We start from the raw sequence: 22,666 nt of genomic DNA on the forward strand, positions 1-22,666 counted from the left end.
TAATTTGTCTAACCGAATTGATATAGCAATATATACATATAAGTGAGTGTCTTCTATTTGACTTTTGTTTAATACTTTGCTTTTGTCTGTTTTAATCCTTCTTTTCTGTTTTGCTGAAAAGTTTGTCCACAACAATCACCAAGACAATTTATCATAGACACATAATTTGTTGTGTATAATATATATATATATATATCTACAATTAACAACAAAATTATTCATACCCCTGGGAAATTTTTAGTTTTGAGCAGATTTCTTACAAGTAAAGGATGGAGTGACAGTGATTGGGTGTTATATCTCAACATCTCTATTATCATGCAAATGAGGTGAAACTGGAATTAATGTCAATTTATAGAGGACGAATAAGAGTAAAGAGTTAACACCCAATCACCATCACTCCATCATTCACTTGTAAGAAATCTGCTCAAAACTAATTATTTCTCAACAGTACGAATAATTTTGTTGTTAACTGTATGTATATATATATATATATATATATATATATATATATATATACGTAGCAGGTGATATTGGAGTTGCGTCCTTCTTTCTCTCACGATGAGGTTTCACTCCCACACATTTTCACTATACACCCTCCCACGCACAAAAGTTTCCGTAGGATTAATGCATGAAATGGCTCACCTATATTATATAGCTAGTCCAAACAAGGTTATGATGAGATGAAGCTTACATTCAACCGAACAAACGGTAGGAGTTTCCGCGAAATCGGAATGAACATAGGCGAGTTACGGAATTTCAAGGTCTCGCGTGTTTTTCATAAAGAAGATGTTGTAAGAAGAGAGCACAAGGCAAAATAGATGGGGAAATGGTATCATGACCTCACAAGTTTTCCACTAATTATCATGAAAATTCCTCTTCCGACATGCAATCTAAGAGAAAGACAGATAGTTTATGTATATACACACATCACACAAATACACAAAGAAAAAAAATTGCATCCAATTTGTAACTTTAAGCAGCATGATGTGGCTTCGATCAACATTATAATTCCCGTGAAAACAGGTGAATTAAAAAAAAAAAATTATTTACTTCGTGCCTATACAATGGAAATCCTGCTGGTCGGTACGTCTGAGTCTATACTCTACTTGACCAACTTAAACATTTTTTTTCCAAACTTTTAGCCCTCCATGGACTATTTTATTTTCTCCAGGTCAACATAATGCAAATTCAAAACATTCAACCATAGTCTTTTTTTTTCTTAATATTTCTCTCGTAAACATTTACACAAACAAATGTTGTAGTGACTGCCACGAGTTAAACCTAGGGACTTTGTTTTTTTAACTTTTGTACAAAAAGTTGTTGCTTAATCAAAATCACAACACAATTTAGAGTATCGTTTTCTCTTTTCTTTAAAACCAAAAATAATATCTTTTAAAACATTGTGTGAATTAAATTTTTGTGTCATCCTTTCGGTCGCTTGCGGTATCATACTAAAGTACTCGCCACGAAAGTATAATTCACATTCATGTGAGTAACACAGATTTCCTTATAATAACGGATTCACCTGGTGGTGGGACGCTCTTCCCATAGAAAGCATAAAGATTATGAAACAATGCTGACTGAGATTTCTCACGTTATTTTGTTGAAGTCAAGCGAGATGCTATAAATATGAATGACAGGTAACCCCTAATCTGACAAGGTTGTCCGTGGCCTTTATTCACCTGTTCACCCTGATTCTAATGTGAAATCAAGTCACTGTTACTTTCCAGGTTAAAGTCTACTTACCATATTTCACGCAGAAATCGTTCACGGTAAAATCCAAAATTCTCTCCAACGTATACCAGTATGCTTAACATACATTGATCATTGCACAGCATTGATGAAGAATAGATTATAAATGTCAAACCAGCTATACTATTTTTATGTATTTAACACAATTATTTAAGCACAATTATTTTTAGGATTCGCGGATGTGTAGTCTAGGCAAGTGATGTACTTTGAATCATTCCAAAAGTAATCGAGAAGTGTGGCATTTAGTTGAACAATATATATCTTGAACAAAAGAAAAGTTGTTTTCTAATATATGAATACAGTGAATATTCTAAAGGATCTCTTCAATCGCTGTTCGGTCTTATAGAACTCATATTCTCAATCTTTTTTGTGACGTTATAGTCAACGAATAGCCAATTACATTTTCAAAGAAATGTTGGAGACGTTTGTCTAGCGTCGTGTTCGTTATGAGATCTATGAAAGCAGAATTAATTCCACTAAAAAACAAACAAGCGAAGAATTGATGAGTCAAGGAAAACAGCTGATCAGAAGCTACAAACCAGAGCGGTTCAATAACAAGTAAATGGTTGTATAACGGGATCGATTTAGTGTGATGATATAATATTAAAAAAAAGTAATCAATTTTTAATCCGCTTAATCGAAACGACTTCGAGCAAATTTTAAATGAGTCACGAAAATGCAAAAGAAAAAATGGCTATACGCAAGAGTAAATGATCATTTCCGGAGTGCATTTTAGTCTTGAAGAATGTATAATTTATTAGTGTTCTATAGAATGGGGACCGAATTCATAGTAATGAAAGCAATGCATACCCATGCTCACAGGAGTACATTTATTGCGACAAAATTTGATTGTCCGACATTCGACATTTCAGAATACGAAGTGATTATTTTTCGATGTGTTATTCAAATTGCTAAATGTCAGTACGGATGGAAATTTCATAACGGTGCTTTTCGTGGAGAGTTACAACACTTTACGACTTTATTCATAGCATTCCTCGGCCGATCAGTGTCTCTTCGCGTTGATGGCGTCTGCTTCTTTCTATCACTGGGCCAAGAGGATGAGGTGTGAATACTAAAACCGGAATTGCGTCCAGAGGCGACGACATCCTTGGAGTGGTCTGATTCGGAGCCAAGTCTTCCTCAGTGGACCATATTTTACCTCCCGTTAAAGATGAAGAACAGAATGGGAAATGGCGACGTCCGTGCATGGAGGCTGATGAACATTTCCAGATGACCCTTTTAGGATTTGCACTTCCCCCCATTCTCAAAACCTTGAAATAATTTTCCCCCCATCTCTACTAAATAGAATCAAAGTCTGAGTTAATTAATTGGCGCCCTCACAGCAATGCGACGTACCCGCTAGAGCGGTACGCCCGTTTGATTTGAAATCACTTCACAAAACATGGTCATTCTCTAAGTTTTTCCCCCAACCTTTCTCTTCTTCCCGCCTCCTTTCTTTTTTTCCCCCCTCCTCCCGCTCCTTCTCCTAGAGAGGAAAAATAATTTACCTGGTTGATGGAAAATACCCTCCGAGGCTAACGACATGATAACGAAATTAGGGCATGTATTGTAGGAGTTAATTTAGCGTAAAGACACGCTCGATGCTTCCTGGCGAGTGTGCGGAGATGCCTCCGCCGCTCGGCGGAGAAGTCAGGCGAGAAATATGATTTGAAGCACGCGGTACGCCGTGGTGGTGGCTTGGTGTCGGTGGATGTACGCTTGTTGCCTCTACATGCCTAGTAATCACAAATCGAACACGTCAATGTGAGTCGTTAACGACTGGGAGGAGTAAGTCCAGCCACAGGCAAATCACAAAGTTGCTGTTGTTGTTGTCTCTTATTGTGATTATGTGCATCCGTTTATACCGTTTATACATATATACATAAAGTATATATATATATATATATATATATATATATATATATACATAAAGTATATATATATATATATATATATATATATATATATAGCTATTATACTATACACATATATAAACCCACATATGTATACATTTATATACATACATACAAACATACATTTAGTCATATTTGAAGGGGTCGGTGCAATATAGTGCTAACCCACACTTTTGTCAAAATTGAGTTACATACATTTTCATAATCCTTATCCTTCACTCTAACCTCCATACAAATATCAGATTTGAATTCAACCAGTAAGATGGTTAAAAATGCATGCATTCATGTTTTATTAATGTACAATGTATGGACTTTCCAAACATTCTCTCAAAATGACCATTGTGTGGGTTAGCATTATATTCCACCGACCCCTTCATTTATGGTAAACTATATGATATGATAAATTATATATATATATATATATATATATATATATATATATATATATATATATATATATAAATGTATGTGTTAAAGCTATGTATTTTACATATTGTGAAAGGTGGACATGCGATGTGTTTCGAAGCTTACAGTAATTGTTTGCAACGTCTCGGATTTAAATACACAAAAGGGGGAAGTGTTAGTCTAGGATTTTAAGAAGATACAGAAAGGAAAAACAAACAAAAACGTATTTTTAAATATGAAGATTTGTAACAAGCATAAAAGGTAAAGCAAAAACCTTACAACACATCGCCAAACAAAGCTCACATGTTTCCACTACCAAACAGGAAACCATTTTATTTTAATCCACAACAACAACAACAACAGCGTCAACAACACCAGCAAATGTATAACAATCAGACAATACAAGAGCGCTATATATGGTGCTGGTACGTGGGTCGTCTATTTACGAGTTTATTGTTGATGGACAGTGATAGTCGCTATACGCAAACGGCAGTACATAATGTTTTATTAATTCATATCTATATTTGTGATGACCCGAAACAGCCTTCAGTCTCTAACAACAAAGTATGGATGGAGATTTTGACTTTTACAACACATCCTTGAACCTTGGTGTATTGACAAGGTAAGAAAAAACAATAAATTCACACAACTAAATAAGAAGCGCTTATTTCAACGCAACATTTTCCACACTTGCAAACAAAAAACAACAAAAAACTTCAGGTATGACATTGTAGAGGCATACCATTCTTCTTGACTCTGGACTGTTAATGCATAAAACATATTCAATATCTTTCTTATAATTATGGGCTATTAACAGTTATGTCCATACATCAACCAAACTATTGATTTCATTGTTTGAACAAAATAAAACCCTCTTTGAAAAGGGAACGCGAGAAAACTTTCAACCATATGGTAATCTGATTTTTGTTTTCCTCCGTTTTAAGCTGTTATCTTGTCCAGAGAGATGGATGAACTCGATGGCCATAAAAGGTATGAAAATTGATATGCATGCGAGACAAAGTAAATACACACTGTGTGAACAAAACCAGTTCCTTCTTTGTACCTAAATATATTTCGCTCCATATAGCGCGATGCAGAAAACTTTGTATTCTCACAAAATTCCAGCAATGATATAACGTTAAAAAAAAAATAATATGCTAATTACCACCATTTCGTCAAGTGCTGCATGCTTTTGATAGATTTGAACACGATCTATACGAGCAGAAAATTATGTGAATGATGTCAAAGAAAACTCGTCTCTTTCATATTCGGGTTTAAACGGATGGTACAGTGTTGGTAGAGATGAGAATTGGGCTTTTAACTTTTTGCGAGATACCAAGAAAACACTTATGAAATAGTACAGAGCATACCATTTTAAGAGGAATTCAAATTCAATTGGATGGAAATCGGGTTTGGAATGACTGAAACATCCAAAAACAAAGTAAAACAAAGCAATCGTAATGAAAGGTGGGTCCCACACTTTATTAGAATCGCTCTGTTTTGGATATCTCAGCCATTTCAAAACCAATTTTCATCAAATAAACGTTGAATTCCTCATGGAATTACATGCTCTTTCATATTTCACAAGAGGTTTCTCATTATCTCATCAAAAATGTTAGAAACTTGAAATTAGGTCTCAACCCAAACTATACGATCCCTTTAAGAGGTAAAAGACGTTAAAAAGATAATCATGGCAAACACGTACACATTCAGTTCAGTTTAGTTCAGTACAGTTTATTTCTGCCTTCTGTTTTCAATACCATATAACAAAATCTGACAATATGCCATATCATCATATGAATTGTTCCAAAGCAATAGTACACATTGTAGGGTACGATCGTAGAAAGAAAACGTAGGAGAAGAAAATACAAAACAATGTCAAATTGAAGGCACACTATGCAACAAGGAACACATCGAATTGATATTGCAGAATATGTGTGAATTTGGAAGTGCAGGGAAACATCTTCATAAGAAGAGTTTAAAGTACGTCATAATAATCAAATTGATAATGTCTTGATTCAGTATATATTATTGTAATGAATAGCAGTCTAAAGGGTGTATAGTGCTGTGAGGTGTGCGTTATGATGTGATGATGTCGATCTGTAAAAGTATGTTAAATAAACCACACTTTCTGTGTATATGTTCATATTGTGTGTAAAACATTAAATCATCACCTTAAACTCTTTATTTAGAGTAAGTAAAAACAAAAACTTATAACTTGAATAAAAGAGATCGGGAGAATATTGATAAATAAGGATATCTTTTAGTTTTCTTTTAAAAACTATATTCAATGATAAAGTGTTTTAGATTTAGTGGGAGAGAATTCTACACATCTGGCCAATGATGTTTTATTAGTTTGGGGGCTATGATGAATTCAGGGTTTTATGATAATTGGATGATTGACCCGTTTCATATTCAATTACATACAATACCATATCAAGACTTTTTCTTTTCTTCTCAGTCATTGACATTTCCACGGCACTTTTGCCACAAAGTATTATAAAAGAGAAAGAGAACTCAATTTCATTTTTCTCGACTTTTAGAATGGAGTACGAATACTACCTTCATGCCCCTTACACTTCATTATGACGTCACAGTCCGACGTGTTCTGGTAGCGCGCATTCGTCATTACTAGTATTTCACAGAGTGTTTTTTTTTTGTTTTGTTTTTTTCGTCGCAGGAGTGATCGACGTTGTGGAGACTTTCACAAGCAATAGACGGAGAGGGCGGGAAATCAGTTCGCCGATCACCCACGCGGTGTAGCGCAATTGACACAGTGGGACCTCTGAAAGAAGGTGGATGCGTCATTATAGAGTGCAATCATGCGCCTTGGATCTTTTTCTCTCCTCTTCTCGGAAAACACCTGCAATTAGGGACCCTACTTGAATCAGCTAAGTAGGGATGGATATTTCTGCCTGGTAAACTTGAAATATCCCTTCCTGACGTGTATAAGTGTTTCCCTGTCTTGGATGCAAATTGAGGAATACAAATGGTCGTTTTTACGCTTGTAATGGTCATTGTACACAATGATATCAGCAGCTGATGTGCACTATAATGACCACGATATGTATTCCCCGCAGGTGGGACCCTAATGACCAATACATATTTACTCTGAATTTTTAAACGTCCCAAAAGAAGTCCCATTGGGCCCGATGGAAAATCACGTGACCTATATAAATGGAACCCCTGCTGGAAGATTTTCTTTTATGGGAACGATTTGTCAAAGTTAACATGCATTTTGTCTTTATTATTTGGGGTTGATTTTTGCTTTTGTTGTTATTACTATTATTATTGCTGTTTGTTGTTTCCTCAGCGTGCAGTGTAACAAATTCTACAGTAGTCTTCATTTTTTAGGAAAGTAGTTATGAAATAGCACACTATATCAGTCAATTGCAATGGAAGGATAATTGCGCAGATGTTTTGAGGATCAGAAGTTGTTGACCACACCTTAATGAAATATGGGGGCGGGAGGAGAACGAGAGGAATTACATTAATTTATAGACATTAATGCATTCGGACAAAAGGATTTTTTTTTCATTTTATTCGTGGGCATGCTTTCTTCATCAAGACCGTACTGGACTTTGCAGATAACACGTAAGTGAAAGAGACTGACCATTCCAAGATGATGTTGTGACCATCAGCCGTTTTCGCCATTAAAAGGATGGTACAGTATTGGTGGAGATAAGGATTGAGCTTATATATTTTTTTGCGAGATACTAAGAAACCATTATGAAATGTTACGGAGCATACCATTCTAAGAGGAATTCAAAGTTCATGTGATGAAAATGGGTTTTGAAATGGCTGAGACATCCAAAAACAAAGTATAACAAAGCGATCCTTATAAAAGGTGGGTCCAACCTTTCATTAGGATTGCTTTTTTTTTTTATATCTCAGCCATTTCACAACCAATTTTCACCAAATAAACGTTGAATTCATCTCGGAATTACATACTCAAAAGTTATTTCAGAAGGGGTCTCTCATTATCTCATCGAACAAAAGTTAGAAACTTAAAGCCAGGTCTCAACCCAAACTTCATAATTCCTTTAAAATACGGTGTGAATGACATTATGGAGCGACTGTGGAGCTTCATGTTATACATGACACAATGCCCCTGGTTGTCACCTGTGGCTGAGTGTGTAGTTGTCATCCTATATTCTGCTTGGGTTAAACCACATGGGGTAATCAGTCCTTGCCCCCTTCCCAGCGAGTGAGTTTGGACCTCTCACCAAGGTATTGTTTTTGTGAGTCAACGAGACTGGGCACCACACTATAATGTCCCCTTTAAAGTACAATTTTTAAGCTCTTATCATTGAAATAGGGAAGACAGGCTCTCATTAATTTAATCTTAAAATCGAATCATAAACTGGCTTTAGATCTGCGGCGCGAACGGTAAGACGACGCAGCCTCCCAGGTTGACGATGGAAACAGTTGTATTGCGCATGTGGAGAACACCATTTTCTTGCCTAATTAGCGTCGTCTTAGCGTTCGCTTCGCAGATCTAAAGCTCCCTAAAAAGCAGGGTGCCACAGTGGAATCCTACAGTGGCAAGCGCTTTCCTCTGATGCCGACTTAATCTCGCCCTCCAGCGTCCTCTAGCGAGGACGAAACTTGAGTGCACTAGTTCGTAGAGGTCGGCAGGTGGCGCTATTTCAAATAGAGAACGACACGTTGAACCCCCTTCCCCCCCCCCCCAAAAAAAAATAAATAAATAAATAAATAATAAAAAAACACACACACACAGAGAAAGCTACATAACATAAATGAAATATAAAGGCTCATAACTTCAGACTGCAATGACATTAATCATCACAAAGGCCGAAGCAAAGTATAAGATTCTTTTTTTATCATTGCATCATAAGAATGATGCAATTGAGTGGTCCACAATCTACAAGCACTGCTTTTTAGTGGACCTCTCAGTTCTCTTTTTTTTTCTCCTCAAAACATAACTTTGTATTTTCCCGTAGGTATACATAATTTATTTCAATTAGTTTGTTGACTATTGTTTATCCTTCGCACTTTGTAATGTATATATGCTTATGATGGATTTTCTGATTTACTCTATGTTTTGTTGGAAGAAAAATGAGAATGAAATATATGAATTGAATAGAATTGAATTGAAGAATCAGTAGTGTCTTCACCAATCAATAACTTGTCTATTAATAGAGGTGATAGATGAGATAGTAGGCCTAATCTACAGACGGAAAATCTATGCACTGTTCCTTGTTGACAGGCTCTGAGCTAGTGTCACAGTAAGAATGACATAAGATGCACTCCCTAGAAAATAAAACATACCGAACAAAGGGACAGCACGTCGTTCAGTCGACAGATGGCGCTATATCCAACTACGTTATTTACGACTCTGCTGTAAAGTACAAACTGCGCTGGAACGACGACTGCAGTCACTTTGCAGAAAGATGAACCTCTGGTAATTTTTCATAAATCATAGATCTTACCAAATGAAAAACAGATATACAAGTCTGTTTGATGGAAACAGAATTTGATTGTGGTTGGACAATATTTAACATAATTGCCGTTTTTTTTTCATGCAACAATTTCCCATGGAGCTTCGTAAATAGACATAAATAAATGTACAAGACTGTTATTACACTACGTTAAAGCGACAGACTGTGATTATTCGCTGGAAAAAAAGAAAACAGAATAAGTAAATAATCTGTGTGTAATGAAATGAAAGAGGAATACTGATAATTATGAAATTATGAATTCATAGTCTTTTTTACTTTTGTTTTCTTCTTTAGTTTTTTTTAATTGTTATCATTCACAACAAAGGTCGATAGCCGCTGTTGAAAACAACAACAACAACACACACACACACACACACACACACGCACACACAACTTAAACTTAGCACAGGTTTGCAAGTACTTACAGTACATGTTTGACAGAAGCAGTGTTTTTGGATTGGATTGGATTGGATTGGATTGGATTGGATTGGATTGGATTGGATTTTTTTTTTTTTTTTGGATATGATTTGGAAACACCAAGGAGCTAAACACACAGCATATGTATATAGATACATCATAATTATTGCATCGTGTTTAAAAAGTTGACTAACAAATCTATTCAGACTTAATTGGTTTAATTTGCTTCTTTGAGTTCTCCTTTAACCGAGCGTGCCGACGTGCGTGCGTGTGGATAAAAAAACAGAAAAAAAAAAAACGAAATCTTGAAGTGACTTTTAAGCCATCGATATTTTCGAACCTGCAGAAGCCTTGACTCCTGTAATCATAGTCAAGGATATGATTTAATGTTTCTTAACGTCATAAATGGGGCTTATAATTGAGTCACAGACCGCTTATGATGGTGGCTGCCACGTGATTTATCTGTGCTGAAGTGATTTCCTGTCCTCTAGTTGCGCATCATTTTGAACGACTGTATACGTACACATTTCATACCAGACACTCCTGACATGTATACTGCTGTCCGGGACTATTGTACACAGAACAGATACAAACGAAGTACAGTGTAGTACAATGATATTAATAGGCAATGGATGGAATTTAATCCCGTCAGGAGAGAGGAGAGTCGGAACATGAACAAAAAAAAAAAAAAAAAACAGAGATGAGAAAACAACAGCATGCAGATTAAATGGACCAATATTTACTGGTATTTTAATGTTTGTTTTGTGTAATATGTATATACATTAAATTGAATAGAATGACAATGATGATGAAAATAATAATAATAATGTTAATGATAATGATGATACTACTGCTACGCCTATACTACTACTGCTACTGCTACTACTACTTCTACAACTACCAATGATAATAATAATGATGATGATAATAATTATTATTATTATTATTGTTATTATCATTATTATTATTATTGTTATTATTATTATTATTATTATTATTATTATTATTATTATTATTATTATGGTAATAATGATAACAATCATAATAAAGATGATAATAATGATTATTATGGTACTAACTTCCCTGCTGTGTGACTGCGCTTGCCCAAGCGATGATGGAGCATTAGCGTTATCTATTAATCTTAAGAGTTGTATAGTTGGCTCAGTTTCGTTAACAGATTGCCATCGGATCTCAAAACCGCTTGATCCATAGTATCAAGTGTTAACAAAAGGGAACAGATACCCCTCTTAAGACCTTTTTGGAGATAAAACGATTCGATGTGAAATAGTTTTGGAACTCTTTGAAAGGTAAATATGATTCATTGCGTGATTCACTTCGTGTATGTGGCCTTGTATCGCTCAGCCAAGAATATTAGACAACGTTGTTTAATTTAGACCTATTCAACCTTATCTAAGCAACTTGATTGAAATTTTGCTACCTGTCATAACTAGTGAAGTACAGATGTAAATATTTGAATATTTTGCTTTCAGTTAATCATGTTGTGTTTGGGATTGTATGTAATTTTTCTCTTGGAAATGGGAAAATAAATTGAATAGATTTTAAAAAAAAAAAGATAACCAGAGGATAAAGAGTGACAAGTGCGTTGAAGAGGTGACAAAGATTTGATTTCTATGTGCATTTACAATATCAATAGGTATATGTTTTTAGATACACACAGAGACAATCACAACTATTTGTGTGTGTGTGTATGTGTGTGTGTGTTTGTGTGTGTGCGTTATCAAGCTGTGGGTAGTGGTGTATTGCGTAACACGCCTTTTATTTCTCATACAGGAGATGAAGGAAATCATGTTTGAAGTACGCCGCACGTTGCAAAGAGCATTGGGCAAGACATGCATCACTCCCGTATCTCTCTTTTCCCAGGTGTGTAAATAAGTGCCTAGCGAAGCTGGGTGTAGCTATAATGGCAGGGTAAACTATAAAGGGTTCCCTGGATGAGTAACACCACATCATTACGATTGTGACTAATAGTCTTGTCACACTTCTTGTTGTTCTTTGTTTTAATTTCCATTATCACTTTAACTTGATAAATTAGGTCATTATACTGTATTTATTTGGCTATTAATTTATTAATCCAGCCGTTTTTCTAAAAGTTGAGGTCTGTTATTTCTCAGAATTTGTATGTCTAAATAATTTCATTTATTTCATTTAATTCATTGGTTTCCATATCCAAATAAAGCAAAATAATTCCAAAGTAGCATAATCGATTTGTACAAGAAGGTGATACAAATGCAAATGATAATAATATTACAAAAGTATAGTACATGTACAGTTGCACCTACACGTAGACTTTTTTATTTTCTCGAACTAAGAGGCTTTGACAGTCAATTTGTGTCTTGCCTTGTAAGTCTTGCCGTATGACCTGGCCAAAGTTTTACGTGACCTGTACCTCCCATGTACCTTGAGTGCCCCTGACTTGTCAATGGTACAATGGAGAATTACCAGGGGAATTCACAGCCTAAACTTTAAAGGATTACGTAATCACGGGTATAGCGATGTTCTACTAAGTTCGGCAAGATTATCTAAGTAGAGATTCTCACATTAAAAAAAGGCAGTATACAATTATGGTTGATATCAACCGTCATAATGAAAACTAATGTTTCACGAATTCCATGTCTCATTTATGAAAGCACTATCAGCAACTCGAATTAAGTGAGTGAAAAAACAAAACAAACAAACGAAACAGAAATCAAAATGCAATAACACGCATCATCGATTTTTTTCTTCCCGACTGGCTTCCATTTCCCAAAATGGTGGATGCTGAAAAATGTTCAATTCTGGTATAAAATTTGAAAAACGAACCAAAACAAACCTCCTGTTGTTTACCGCCGTAAATATGAGTGAAAGCTTCAAACAGAAGACTACTACCTTTAAAATGGGTGTCAGTTCAAAAACTGTACCCAAATATCCCGGTTAAGAACGTCAATCCCAAGCGAAAGATTACGTAGTCTGCTCACTGGTGAACGAGCTAATTATGGGCACACCCTAGTTCGCGTACGCGGGACGATGCGGGGGAGATTGGATCGCAAATGCCGCCGGCGCACCTTCCCTTGCCTCTTCTTGAGGAGAGAAAAATGATGAAAACTATTTATATGTCGTTGCTATTCTTAAATCCATTTCTTAACCCTGAAAGCCTGAGTCATTGTTCCGTTTACCTCAGTCGGGGGAAATTCAATTAAAGCGGCAGGAAGTCACCGCACTGGGACCCCCACAAGAATATATCCCCCAAAATGACTAGCAAAAGGAACCTCCCGACAGATTCGGGTCTATACCCCATACCAATGTGCCAAGATGGATGCAGAAGTTCGTTCGCATAACCCCTGGCGCATTAAGTCAAATCTAGCCTTCTGGTTGATGTATAGATTCACAAGTCTGTGTTCATGTTTGAGTGGTTTTGGACACTGTTTCCATAAGAAGCCGTAGCCTGACATTCGTTTATAAACGCACATTACGCCACTTTAATGTATATTGCGTATGGGTCCATCACTTCATTTAAAGTTGAGAATGTCACATTCGTGAAAGACGTGTGGAAATGGCTGGTTTCCCCGTAATCCTGAAGAATGCTCCTAGCTTCACATTAATTAGTGAGTCAGTGGCGTAATTTTCTGTCACGTGAACCAACGGCACAGTAATATATTTATATTATATATATATATATATATATATATATATATATATATATCAATAATAAAGTCACAACAGAGGAATGCAGGGAATGCATTAATAGCCAATCTTGATTTAATGAATTATCCGAATTTTCGAGGAACCTTCCTCTTCTTCAGGGATGACAGTGCGAATACATCCCTGAAGAAGAGGAAGGTTCCTCGAAAAATCGGATAATTCATTAAATCAAGATTGGCTATTAATGCATTCCCTGCATTCCTCTGTTGTGACTTTATTATTGCTATTTCTAGTACTGCCAATACGCGGAACAACTACGATATATATATATATATATATATATATATATATATATATATATATATATATGATTATATATATATCTCATACACGTACATACAATTCAGGATGCATCGCTATTCCTCCCACGGTCGTACATGTTAATATGTTTCTGTGGCATCAGTCATTGAACCGCAGCATTCACTGCAGAGCTTGGCAAACACTGGCTATGATTAATTATTACGTATCAAAGTAAAGATTTCGGATGGACGCCATGTAATACATGTAAAAGCATTGTGAACAACTCTGCAGAAGCCTGGTGAACTGACTCAGACCTCTCAAAATATCTGCGTACTGTCGTCGCAGTTGCGTTCTCCTTGACACACTGTAACAATGATCACCTTCGAGAGATAAAGCTGCAGTTGACTATCAATGAGAGTCATAATCATGTATGCATAAATTTGAATAATCAAAGCAAAATTATGAACACGCTGCTTATGGCACAATGGCGACGAGAATCTTAATCGGCGAGAATTTGACCTATGTTTCGTGATCACCAAAAGAGCGAACACAAAGATGACTAATTCATCTATTCATTACACGAGAGAATGTAATTTCTTTTATACTGGTATACAATAATGTCTCTGATTATTGCTTATTCATCGACTGAGTGCGTTCAGGTCTTCGAATAACTTTTTTTTTCTCGTATGTTGGTGATGATTTGAGGCGATGTTCATGTGTTTGCTTGTTTTGTTTTTTATTTTGCTCTCTTAATAAAGGAGGTCAGATTTCGTGACCTAACACATAATATTGTCTTCATTTAATTTTTCTTGTTTTCTTCTCATTAAAAATTAGAGGATTTACGTATTTGTTGTCATACGAACGCTGCGCAGTCTTGATTAGCGTTAGCCCCTGTCTCGTGGTTCGTTTCCGTGTGCGCACTTTCATCAAAGTTTAGTCACTCAATGCGCACTTCCCCCATTTGGATATCCACGCCCATATTTTGCTCGCTGGGCGGATCACTTGCTTTGGGTGCCGTGTGCAAAAATCATCGCCCTTTCGCTACTTACGCTATGACCATTCATAGCTGGGTGGCTCGGATAGATAACACACGTTGAAGAGACTGTCTCCAAAACTTTTGGCGTGTTCAGACCCACGTTATTGTGCCAAGCAGAAAGTTATCGGCACGAAAAACAGTCATGAAGTTGTTGGCGTTTTTGCTGGTTTTACCTGCTCTGTGTCACAGTCAGGTCCAAAACGCACCCAATGCACCCACTGCACCCAACGCACCCAACGCACCCAACACACCATACTCGGCAAAATGTAAAGGAGGATGGTTCCTGCTCGGTCAGCAATGTTTCAAAATGATTCCGAGGGCCATGAAATGGTCCGATGCCGAGCTCATGTGCGAACAGAATGCTCCTTGCGGCGTCGCCGTCCTCGGTGGCGTCATGACGATCCCGGACTTGCCGTCATCAAACGCCGTCATCTCCCACCTCAAGAGCTTGTCGTCAACGCCAAACGCTATTGACATTCCGTTCTGGACTGGCTTGCGTAACTACTGGAACCAGCAACTGGAGAGGTACGAGGGCTGGAAGTGGCCGGCTGGATACAGCACGACGCAACAACCGATGTCGTTCGTCAACTGGGCGCCTGGTGAACCTAACCTCCAGCTTTTGGACCAGCAGCACTCCTACTGCGCCGGCATGAACCGCATGGGACAGTGGTTCGTACGACGTTGCGACGAGCCCATGTACTTCATGTGCTCAATGCCGGTTAACCCACCTCTCCAGGGCAACGGAAACACCCCGGCCATGACCCCAGGGATGCTCCTGAGTGCACCGCACGCAATCATGCAGAACCACGTCGAATTCGGTGACAACGGACTGCTCATCAGGACGGACGTCGGAGGCCCGTAGATCGTCTGAACAAAACTAACTTTCTAGCTTTCAGAGAAATAAATATTTGTAGCCAAATCCAAGATGGCGGAATTATCTGTCAACTGATGCTGTTATAAATTACAAGAAGATTTGCCGCAACATGTAACTGTCAAAAGGACTCGCCATCGGTAACATTACGCATTGTTTCAGCCAGAAATTCAGGGACATTGCAAGCTACATCACGAGTACCGTAATGATGAACAAATTCTCACAATCGCTTTGTTTGGACGGAAGTTATGTTTGAACTACAGGTGCATATATCTTTGTGACTTTCAAACAAGTTTTTTTTTTTCATTGGGACAAATAGACAGTGGACTTTTATGATACACGTTGAAGAAAAAAAAATGGATGTATGATATGACATTTTGAAATAATGTAATTTCCAGTAAAAAGAATTCATTGTAATAACATGAGTTTGTTTCTCACTTTGTGGTGTTTACACTTATGTCTTGCATGCATGCATGCTTGTGTATGTGCATGTACAATATATATATATAAATATATATATATATATATATATATATATATACATATATACATATATATACATATATATATACATATATACATATATATACATATATATATATTTACATATACGTAGTATCTGTTCATATGTTTGTAGATTATACATATATATGCATGTGAATTTATGCACACACACACACACAAACACACACACACACAAACACACACATAGACACACACACACACACACATATATATATATATATATATATATATGACTACTTGTGATGGTTAGATGGTAGTTTCAGTGCTGCTGATGATGTTTTCAGTGATTGATATTTGGGTTAATTGCTGATGATTGAACGATAAAACTGATACTTTGATTGATGATAACTTCACAGTTCTACGATGACTGAGATTATGGTGCGGATGTTGACATCGACTGCAATGTCGAACACAACGGCGACGACGAAGAAGATAATGGTTTGTGAGTGTGACCGTGATCAAAGGAAAACAGTGGCCAACATTTGCCAATACCAACGACACTCACAGGCACATTTATAATGTAATCAACAATGAATACACAACAGTTTACACGACAGTTTAGACATTGAAATTTCTCAACAAGAAGACATAAGAAGAGAAAATACACACTACATCTTCCATATGATGTTTCCACCCCTCCCACTTGCACGTTACGAGTTTAATTGACAAAAAAAAAACCCAAACAATTAGACATAAGGAAAAACAAACCAACAACAACTGATCACGATAATGAGCCGGACAATCTATTGATAACTGCGTTTTCACGACGAATAAGTGCAGACTCTGAGGATTATAACAGAAATCGTATCGCACATTCTAACAATAATATTATAAGGTGAAGTTGGGAAAAAGTGAAGCAAAACACACACAAACACATGCATGTACATGTTGATATAGATAGATAGATGATATATTTTTGACGTATTTAAGTAAAATCGCATTTAAAGGAAATAAGATGACCATTCCGGAAAGCTTAACAGTTGAAAATTGACACTTTGTTTCAGTAAGATAAGAAAGAACATACCATTTTTAAACATCTATGTGGTTAATAAATCTAGCTTTTTAAGTCGAAAAGATTCTTCAAAACTTTCCACAGCAGAGAGCAACGATGAGCTTTTGTCGACGTACGCCGATCGGCGAACGATCGCTTTGAACGCCGATATATTCTTGATCGGCTACACTCGTTTCTAAAACCGATACTAGGCGGTATATCGATACCGATATCTAACATGTCTAAAGAGTTCTGCAACTACCACGTACATGCGGCTGCGATTTCGATGCTGGCAAACCTTAGATAATGTCCATGATGTGCCTTGTATCATCACTATCTCGCCATGTCCCTATAGATCTATACTTTTTTCTTTCATCAAAACTTTGATGTGGATATCCTCGTATCATTTGTAATAAAGTATTATTGTTTATGAAGATAAACAATATTGAATCTGCCTAAAATCAAAAGACACCCTATGTCACGCTTTCAGTGCTCCCCTTATGCGGCTAACAGTTTCCCTTGTCTAATACTGCATTAACATTCAGACATATATCGCAACTGTTTCTTGACTAAGTTTTTTTTTTTTCATTTCATAGCAACTTTATCTAATATTTACTTAGAGCTTTGTTGTTTAGGTTTTTTTAACCTAAAATTTTATACATGCAAGATTTGCTTTTTAAATGAGTTCCACTATTTTATGTTCTTTCGTTCAGATATCTTTATCATTGGGCAGAATATTTCATAGAATTTACTCCGTAAGCAAGTAGTTTTAGGTTTGCTATTTCATACCAAAAGCTAAAGGTATGTGTTTCTTTTCAATTCATTTTATTTACGTTTTCAACAAACAGTCAGACATTGATATACATAATTACACAAAATAAAGACAACAATAAGAAAAAAGTATAATGAAATGAAGTACAATAAATATAACATTTATGAAAGAAAATATAGGATATACTGATATCCTAATTGTACCGACAGTTCCTTCTTTTCTTTTGCTATCATATGCGCAGTAACGATTTCGAAGTTTTTGAATATTTACTGCATTGTTTAGCGATAGAACATCTTTGAGATCGCTAACATGAGAGATCCATATTTTTGGACGGTCAAAAGAGCTGAAAATGGACGTCAAAATTCTTATACATGCATACACATTCAACCTAATATCAATGAAATAATCTAGAGAGAAATCTTTCGATTTATGTGAATTTTGACTTAAACAATCGAATGTTTCTATCCATCCGGGTTTTTTTTTTTCTTCGGCTCGGCCATTTTTTTTTCTTACTTGTGACATGTCGACAAAGGCGTGGTTGACTGTATATATCTAGATATATACAAAGACGTGTGCATGTTTCCGTATTTATCCTTACAAAGTTCTTGGCATAATTAAATCAAAAGGGCGACAAAAACCCGTCATCATACCTGTGTCCCATCTAAATTTTTATAACTCCGGGTCACGAAGTAAGTTGTCGTGTTGGTGTATTTGATTATTAAAGTCCTGGTTAATGAATACGACATTCGTGGCTAGGAAAACTACTCCATTTCATCTATTTCATTTAACTTTATTCCATTTATATTCATTTCCAATAAAAATACAATTACAGTAAAAGAAAATACATATATATATATGTAGAGCTACATATTTATACAAAATCAATAAAGCATTGTAATATAGGAAGATATTGTAAACGGAAGAAAAAGATAATGTTGTGAATTGTACGATTGTACCGGATGAGAGTTGGGGCTATTGTCTCACTTCGAGTTAAAGAGATGACTGTAGCGTAAAGACGTTTAATTAAAGAAGAGGAAAGTACTCGTTTGCTTTGTTTTCGAAAAGGATTTAGCGGCTAGCTCCCCTGCGAACAGGTGCAAGCCGTAACACTTACAGACACTGGTAACGTTTGACCCATTACGAAGGAAACTGGGACGATAATAAAGCCGTTCGCACTTTGGAGAGCAGAGATAGTTTCATTCCCCTGCATGTTTTGTAAAAACAAATATATTAGGAATAACAGGAAAGTCGAATCTTGATAACATCATGATATAACCTCTATCAAAAAGTAAATGACACAGTTTTCATTTTCTTTTATTACTAATAATGGCTGTCAAGTTTATAACATTGTTATATGTTACTCTGCCTATTCTTTTCTTTTATCGCAAAACCGATCAACTGCACAGCCCCTCGCAGCTTCGGCAAAGGAAAGTTGCCTTTATTTTAAGCAAAAGTAATGTTTATTCATTGGTAACAGGTATGTGGAATTTCATGTATCTAAATATGCGCAATTTACATTACCTTATAAGACAAGGGCGCAAAAGAAATGCAAATACAGTTGTTTAATTAAAGAAAATCCAACAACTAAGCTGAATGTTTAGATAACAACACCTTATTAACAGGTGTCATTTCACTTCAATATAAAGATATGGAATGAAGTATCTCGCTTTCACTGTATCCGTCCCTGTCTTCTGTCTGTCTGTCTGTGTCTTTTTTTTTGGGGGGGTGGGGAAGAGGATGGATGGGACTGTAAAAAAGAGACTGTGCATAGCAAGCATTTGTTGCATATTCACGTTCGGATGCGTTTCACTATACTATTCGATATAAACGAAAATTTCAAAGCGTCACCAAAAATTAGCGCGATTTCAAACGCGTTCAATAATGTGGAAATTAATGTGCAAAAGAAAAAGAAAAGAAAAGAGAGAAAAAATATGCAATATGAACTTTTTCATGGCCGTTCCCATCTCCCTTTAACACACGCCAGACTGAGTCCTGTTGACCTGCCCCGCCTTCTCAACAGGAATCGGATGATTAGGTCTCGGGAAGCATCTGGCTGATGTGCGTCACGGCATCCCGTTAGGTCACATGGGACCCCCAGAGCTGCACGAACGTTTCGATGTAGCGAATGAAAGTTAATATGTAGCCATAAATAGCAGGGTCAGTCTTTTTCACTTTTTTCATAATAAATGATTACTTTACTTGAAAATCTGAAGATATGGATATGTATCATTACTCGCTTACTGAATTTCACCTGTAGATGAGGCAAAAATAATAAATCAATGCCAGGATATTTCTTTTTTTCTCACTTTGTAGTCTACGAGTCATGTGTTTCTTCCCAAGACGACTAAATTGAAGACAATGATTACTTAGTATTTGAAATATTGAATACAGACATTGCGGTTATATAACATTGACTTAAAAGAGATTATCCTTAATTCTCCCATATATAAGTTATTGCAATGTTGTATGGGAACTTGCGGCTCTACCAAAATAAATTCTATTTTCAAATTACAAAAGAAAGTTATACGTATTTGAACAGGATCGCATTTTCTGGCTCATACTGATTCTTTATTTCATGAACTTAAAACATTGAAGGTTTTTGATTTAAATGTTATTCAAGTAGCAGTAATTATGTTGAAATATATACATGATCAACTTCCATCATCGTTTATTAACATGTTTAGGTTTAATAATTCTGTCCATTCGTACCCTACTCGTATATGTAGAAATTTCCATCTTTTGAATCCCAAATTATTATAACATAAAGTCCTGCTCAAGCATGTTATTCTTTGAAAGCTCCACTAAAACGATATTTGATGCAATCATATTCTCCAAACCAATCAAGATAACAAATACTTATGGTAAATGGTTGTTTTTTGTCGGTCTCGATTTTCTTCCTTCAACTGCATCTTGCATTCACACCTGCAACTGCACTGCACCCATCTGATCACTCTCCTCCAACAGAGTTGCGTCGTTGGATAGTCATTTTATGAAGCCTCCATCCATTTCAAGCTTAATCGCTTACGATGGTGGTCTCCTGCATCCAATGATCTCTGTTGTTTACTGAAAAATACTGTATATTCTATTTTATGTTTCTGTGTATCTACATTGCTCAATGCAATCACCTATGTGTATCTATTTGTGTACTGTTATCGATTTATTTCACTGCACTTGCTATTCTTTGTCTTTGTACTTGAAAATTTGTATTCAGTTTGTATCTGATTGAATGCAGAAATGAAAGCAAACAAACAAAAGAGATTATCCCATTGATAGAAATACTAGAGTAAAGTGTGAAAATTGAATAGATGTATGCAGATAGTGAATTGACCATACACATACCATTTATGTGGCTCATTTTTACATTCTTTTGTAGATTTCGGTTCCCACCTTCCTATCAAAACGTCAAGAAAAAGAAAGAACGAAACAAACAAACAAACTACCAAGTCAACAAGATAGTTAAACAGCGAGGTAGTTTGATTCAATATGATTACATTCCACTGTTTATGCTGTGTTCTGAAAATTTGAAAAATGATTTTAAAAGAGTATTTCCAAAATAATCAAATGCAAACGTTTACTACACGTTCTGATTATAGCGTGTGTACGAGGTACTAGGGCAGTGATAGATTATGAGTACTCAAGTAATGAAATTTATCCTATTTTAGTACTTTTCTGTTCACAACAATTATGCTCAACTGAATTTATCGAAACCAAAGAATTTGATGCATCGAACAACTATATGGCAAATAAAAGATCCAAAATTTCGTCACCAAAGTAGATACTTGCTTATGATACTGATTCTAGATATATTGAGATGGATAACAAGGCTATATGGCAGTAAATAATAAACAAAGGCATATGAGCAGCACAGTCATCCCTTTGATCAGCTATATAGCTAGCATCAGGAACACAAATCTTGATTATTTAGCAGCACATTCACACAACCACAAGCAGATGACCCGGTAGATCGATACATTCATGTAGAACGCACCACGTGTAAGACAAGCGTCTCCTTCTAGAAAGAAAATAGTTGCATGCATCCCAAATTGAAAAGAATACCATGAAAAAATACATGTTAATATGATAAATAAATAGGAGGTTACTGGAATGTCAACTATTCTCAATCATAGATAATTATCTCTCCATTCATTCATTTGCTTTTTCTTTGTTGCTTTTCTTTTTCTTTCTTTCCCCATTAGCTTCTCTTTGTGTACGCCACAAACCTGGCGCAAGATACTTCAATGGGAAATTGCCCACTTTGTATGGTAGTGTATTATCATGTTTCTTATTTACTCCTTGAGGCTACCATCACCATAGGATGGCAGACTCCTGTATTCTGTTTTCTTCCTCTTTACCTAGAAAAAAAATGTATCATCGATTACTTTGATCACATTTTCGTTACGTTTAAACATTAAAGATTGTTGTGATTATTATACTATGAATGTAATACTGTTTTCTTTTCCTATTATCTTGTCAGATATACGTGTTGTCATTTTAATGTACGATTTCCTTGAAAAAAAAAAGTGCAGAGATAAATTACTAGTAAACTGAATTGAGCATAATCGAATTTGTGTAAATTTACTGCC

At 36.0% G+C, this 22,666-nt stretch overlaps 1 protein-coding gene across 1 annotated transcript; it reads left to right on the plus strand.

Moving 5' to 3' along the window:
• The first annotated feature begins 14,968 nt into the window (after window positions 1-14,968).
• Window positions 14,969-16,115, plus strand: LOC139727435 (27 kDa primary mesenchyme-specific spicule protein-like). Its single transcript, XM_071638389.1, has one exon. The coding sequence runs from the start codon at window positions 15,067-15,069 to the stop codon at window positions 15,784-15,786; it is 720 nt and encodes a 239-aa protein (XP_071494490.1). The 5' UTR covers window positions 14,969-15,066; the 3' UTR covers window positions 15,787-16,115.
• The last annotated feature ends 6,551 nt before the right edge of the window (window positions 16,116-22,666 follow it).

This window comes from Diadema antillarum, unplaced genomic scaffold (assembly GCF_040938485.1).
Source record: "Diadema antillarum isolate AM-2024a unplaced genomic scaffold, OU_Dant_1.0 seq00000131_RagTag, whole genome shotgun sequence".
Taxonomy (NCBI): Eukaryota; Metazoa; Echinodermata; class Echinoidea; order Diadematoida; family Diadematidae; genus Diadema; species Diadema antillarum.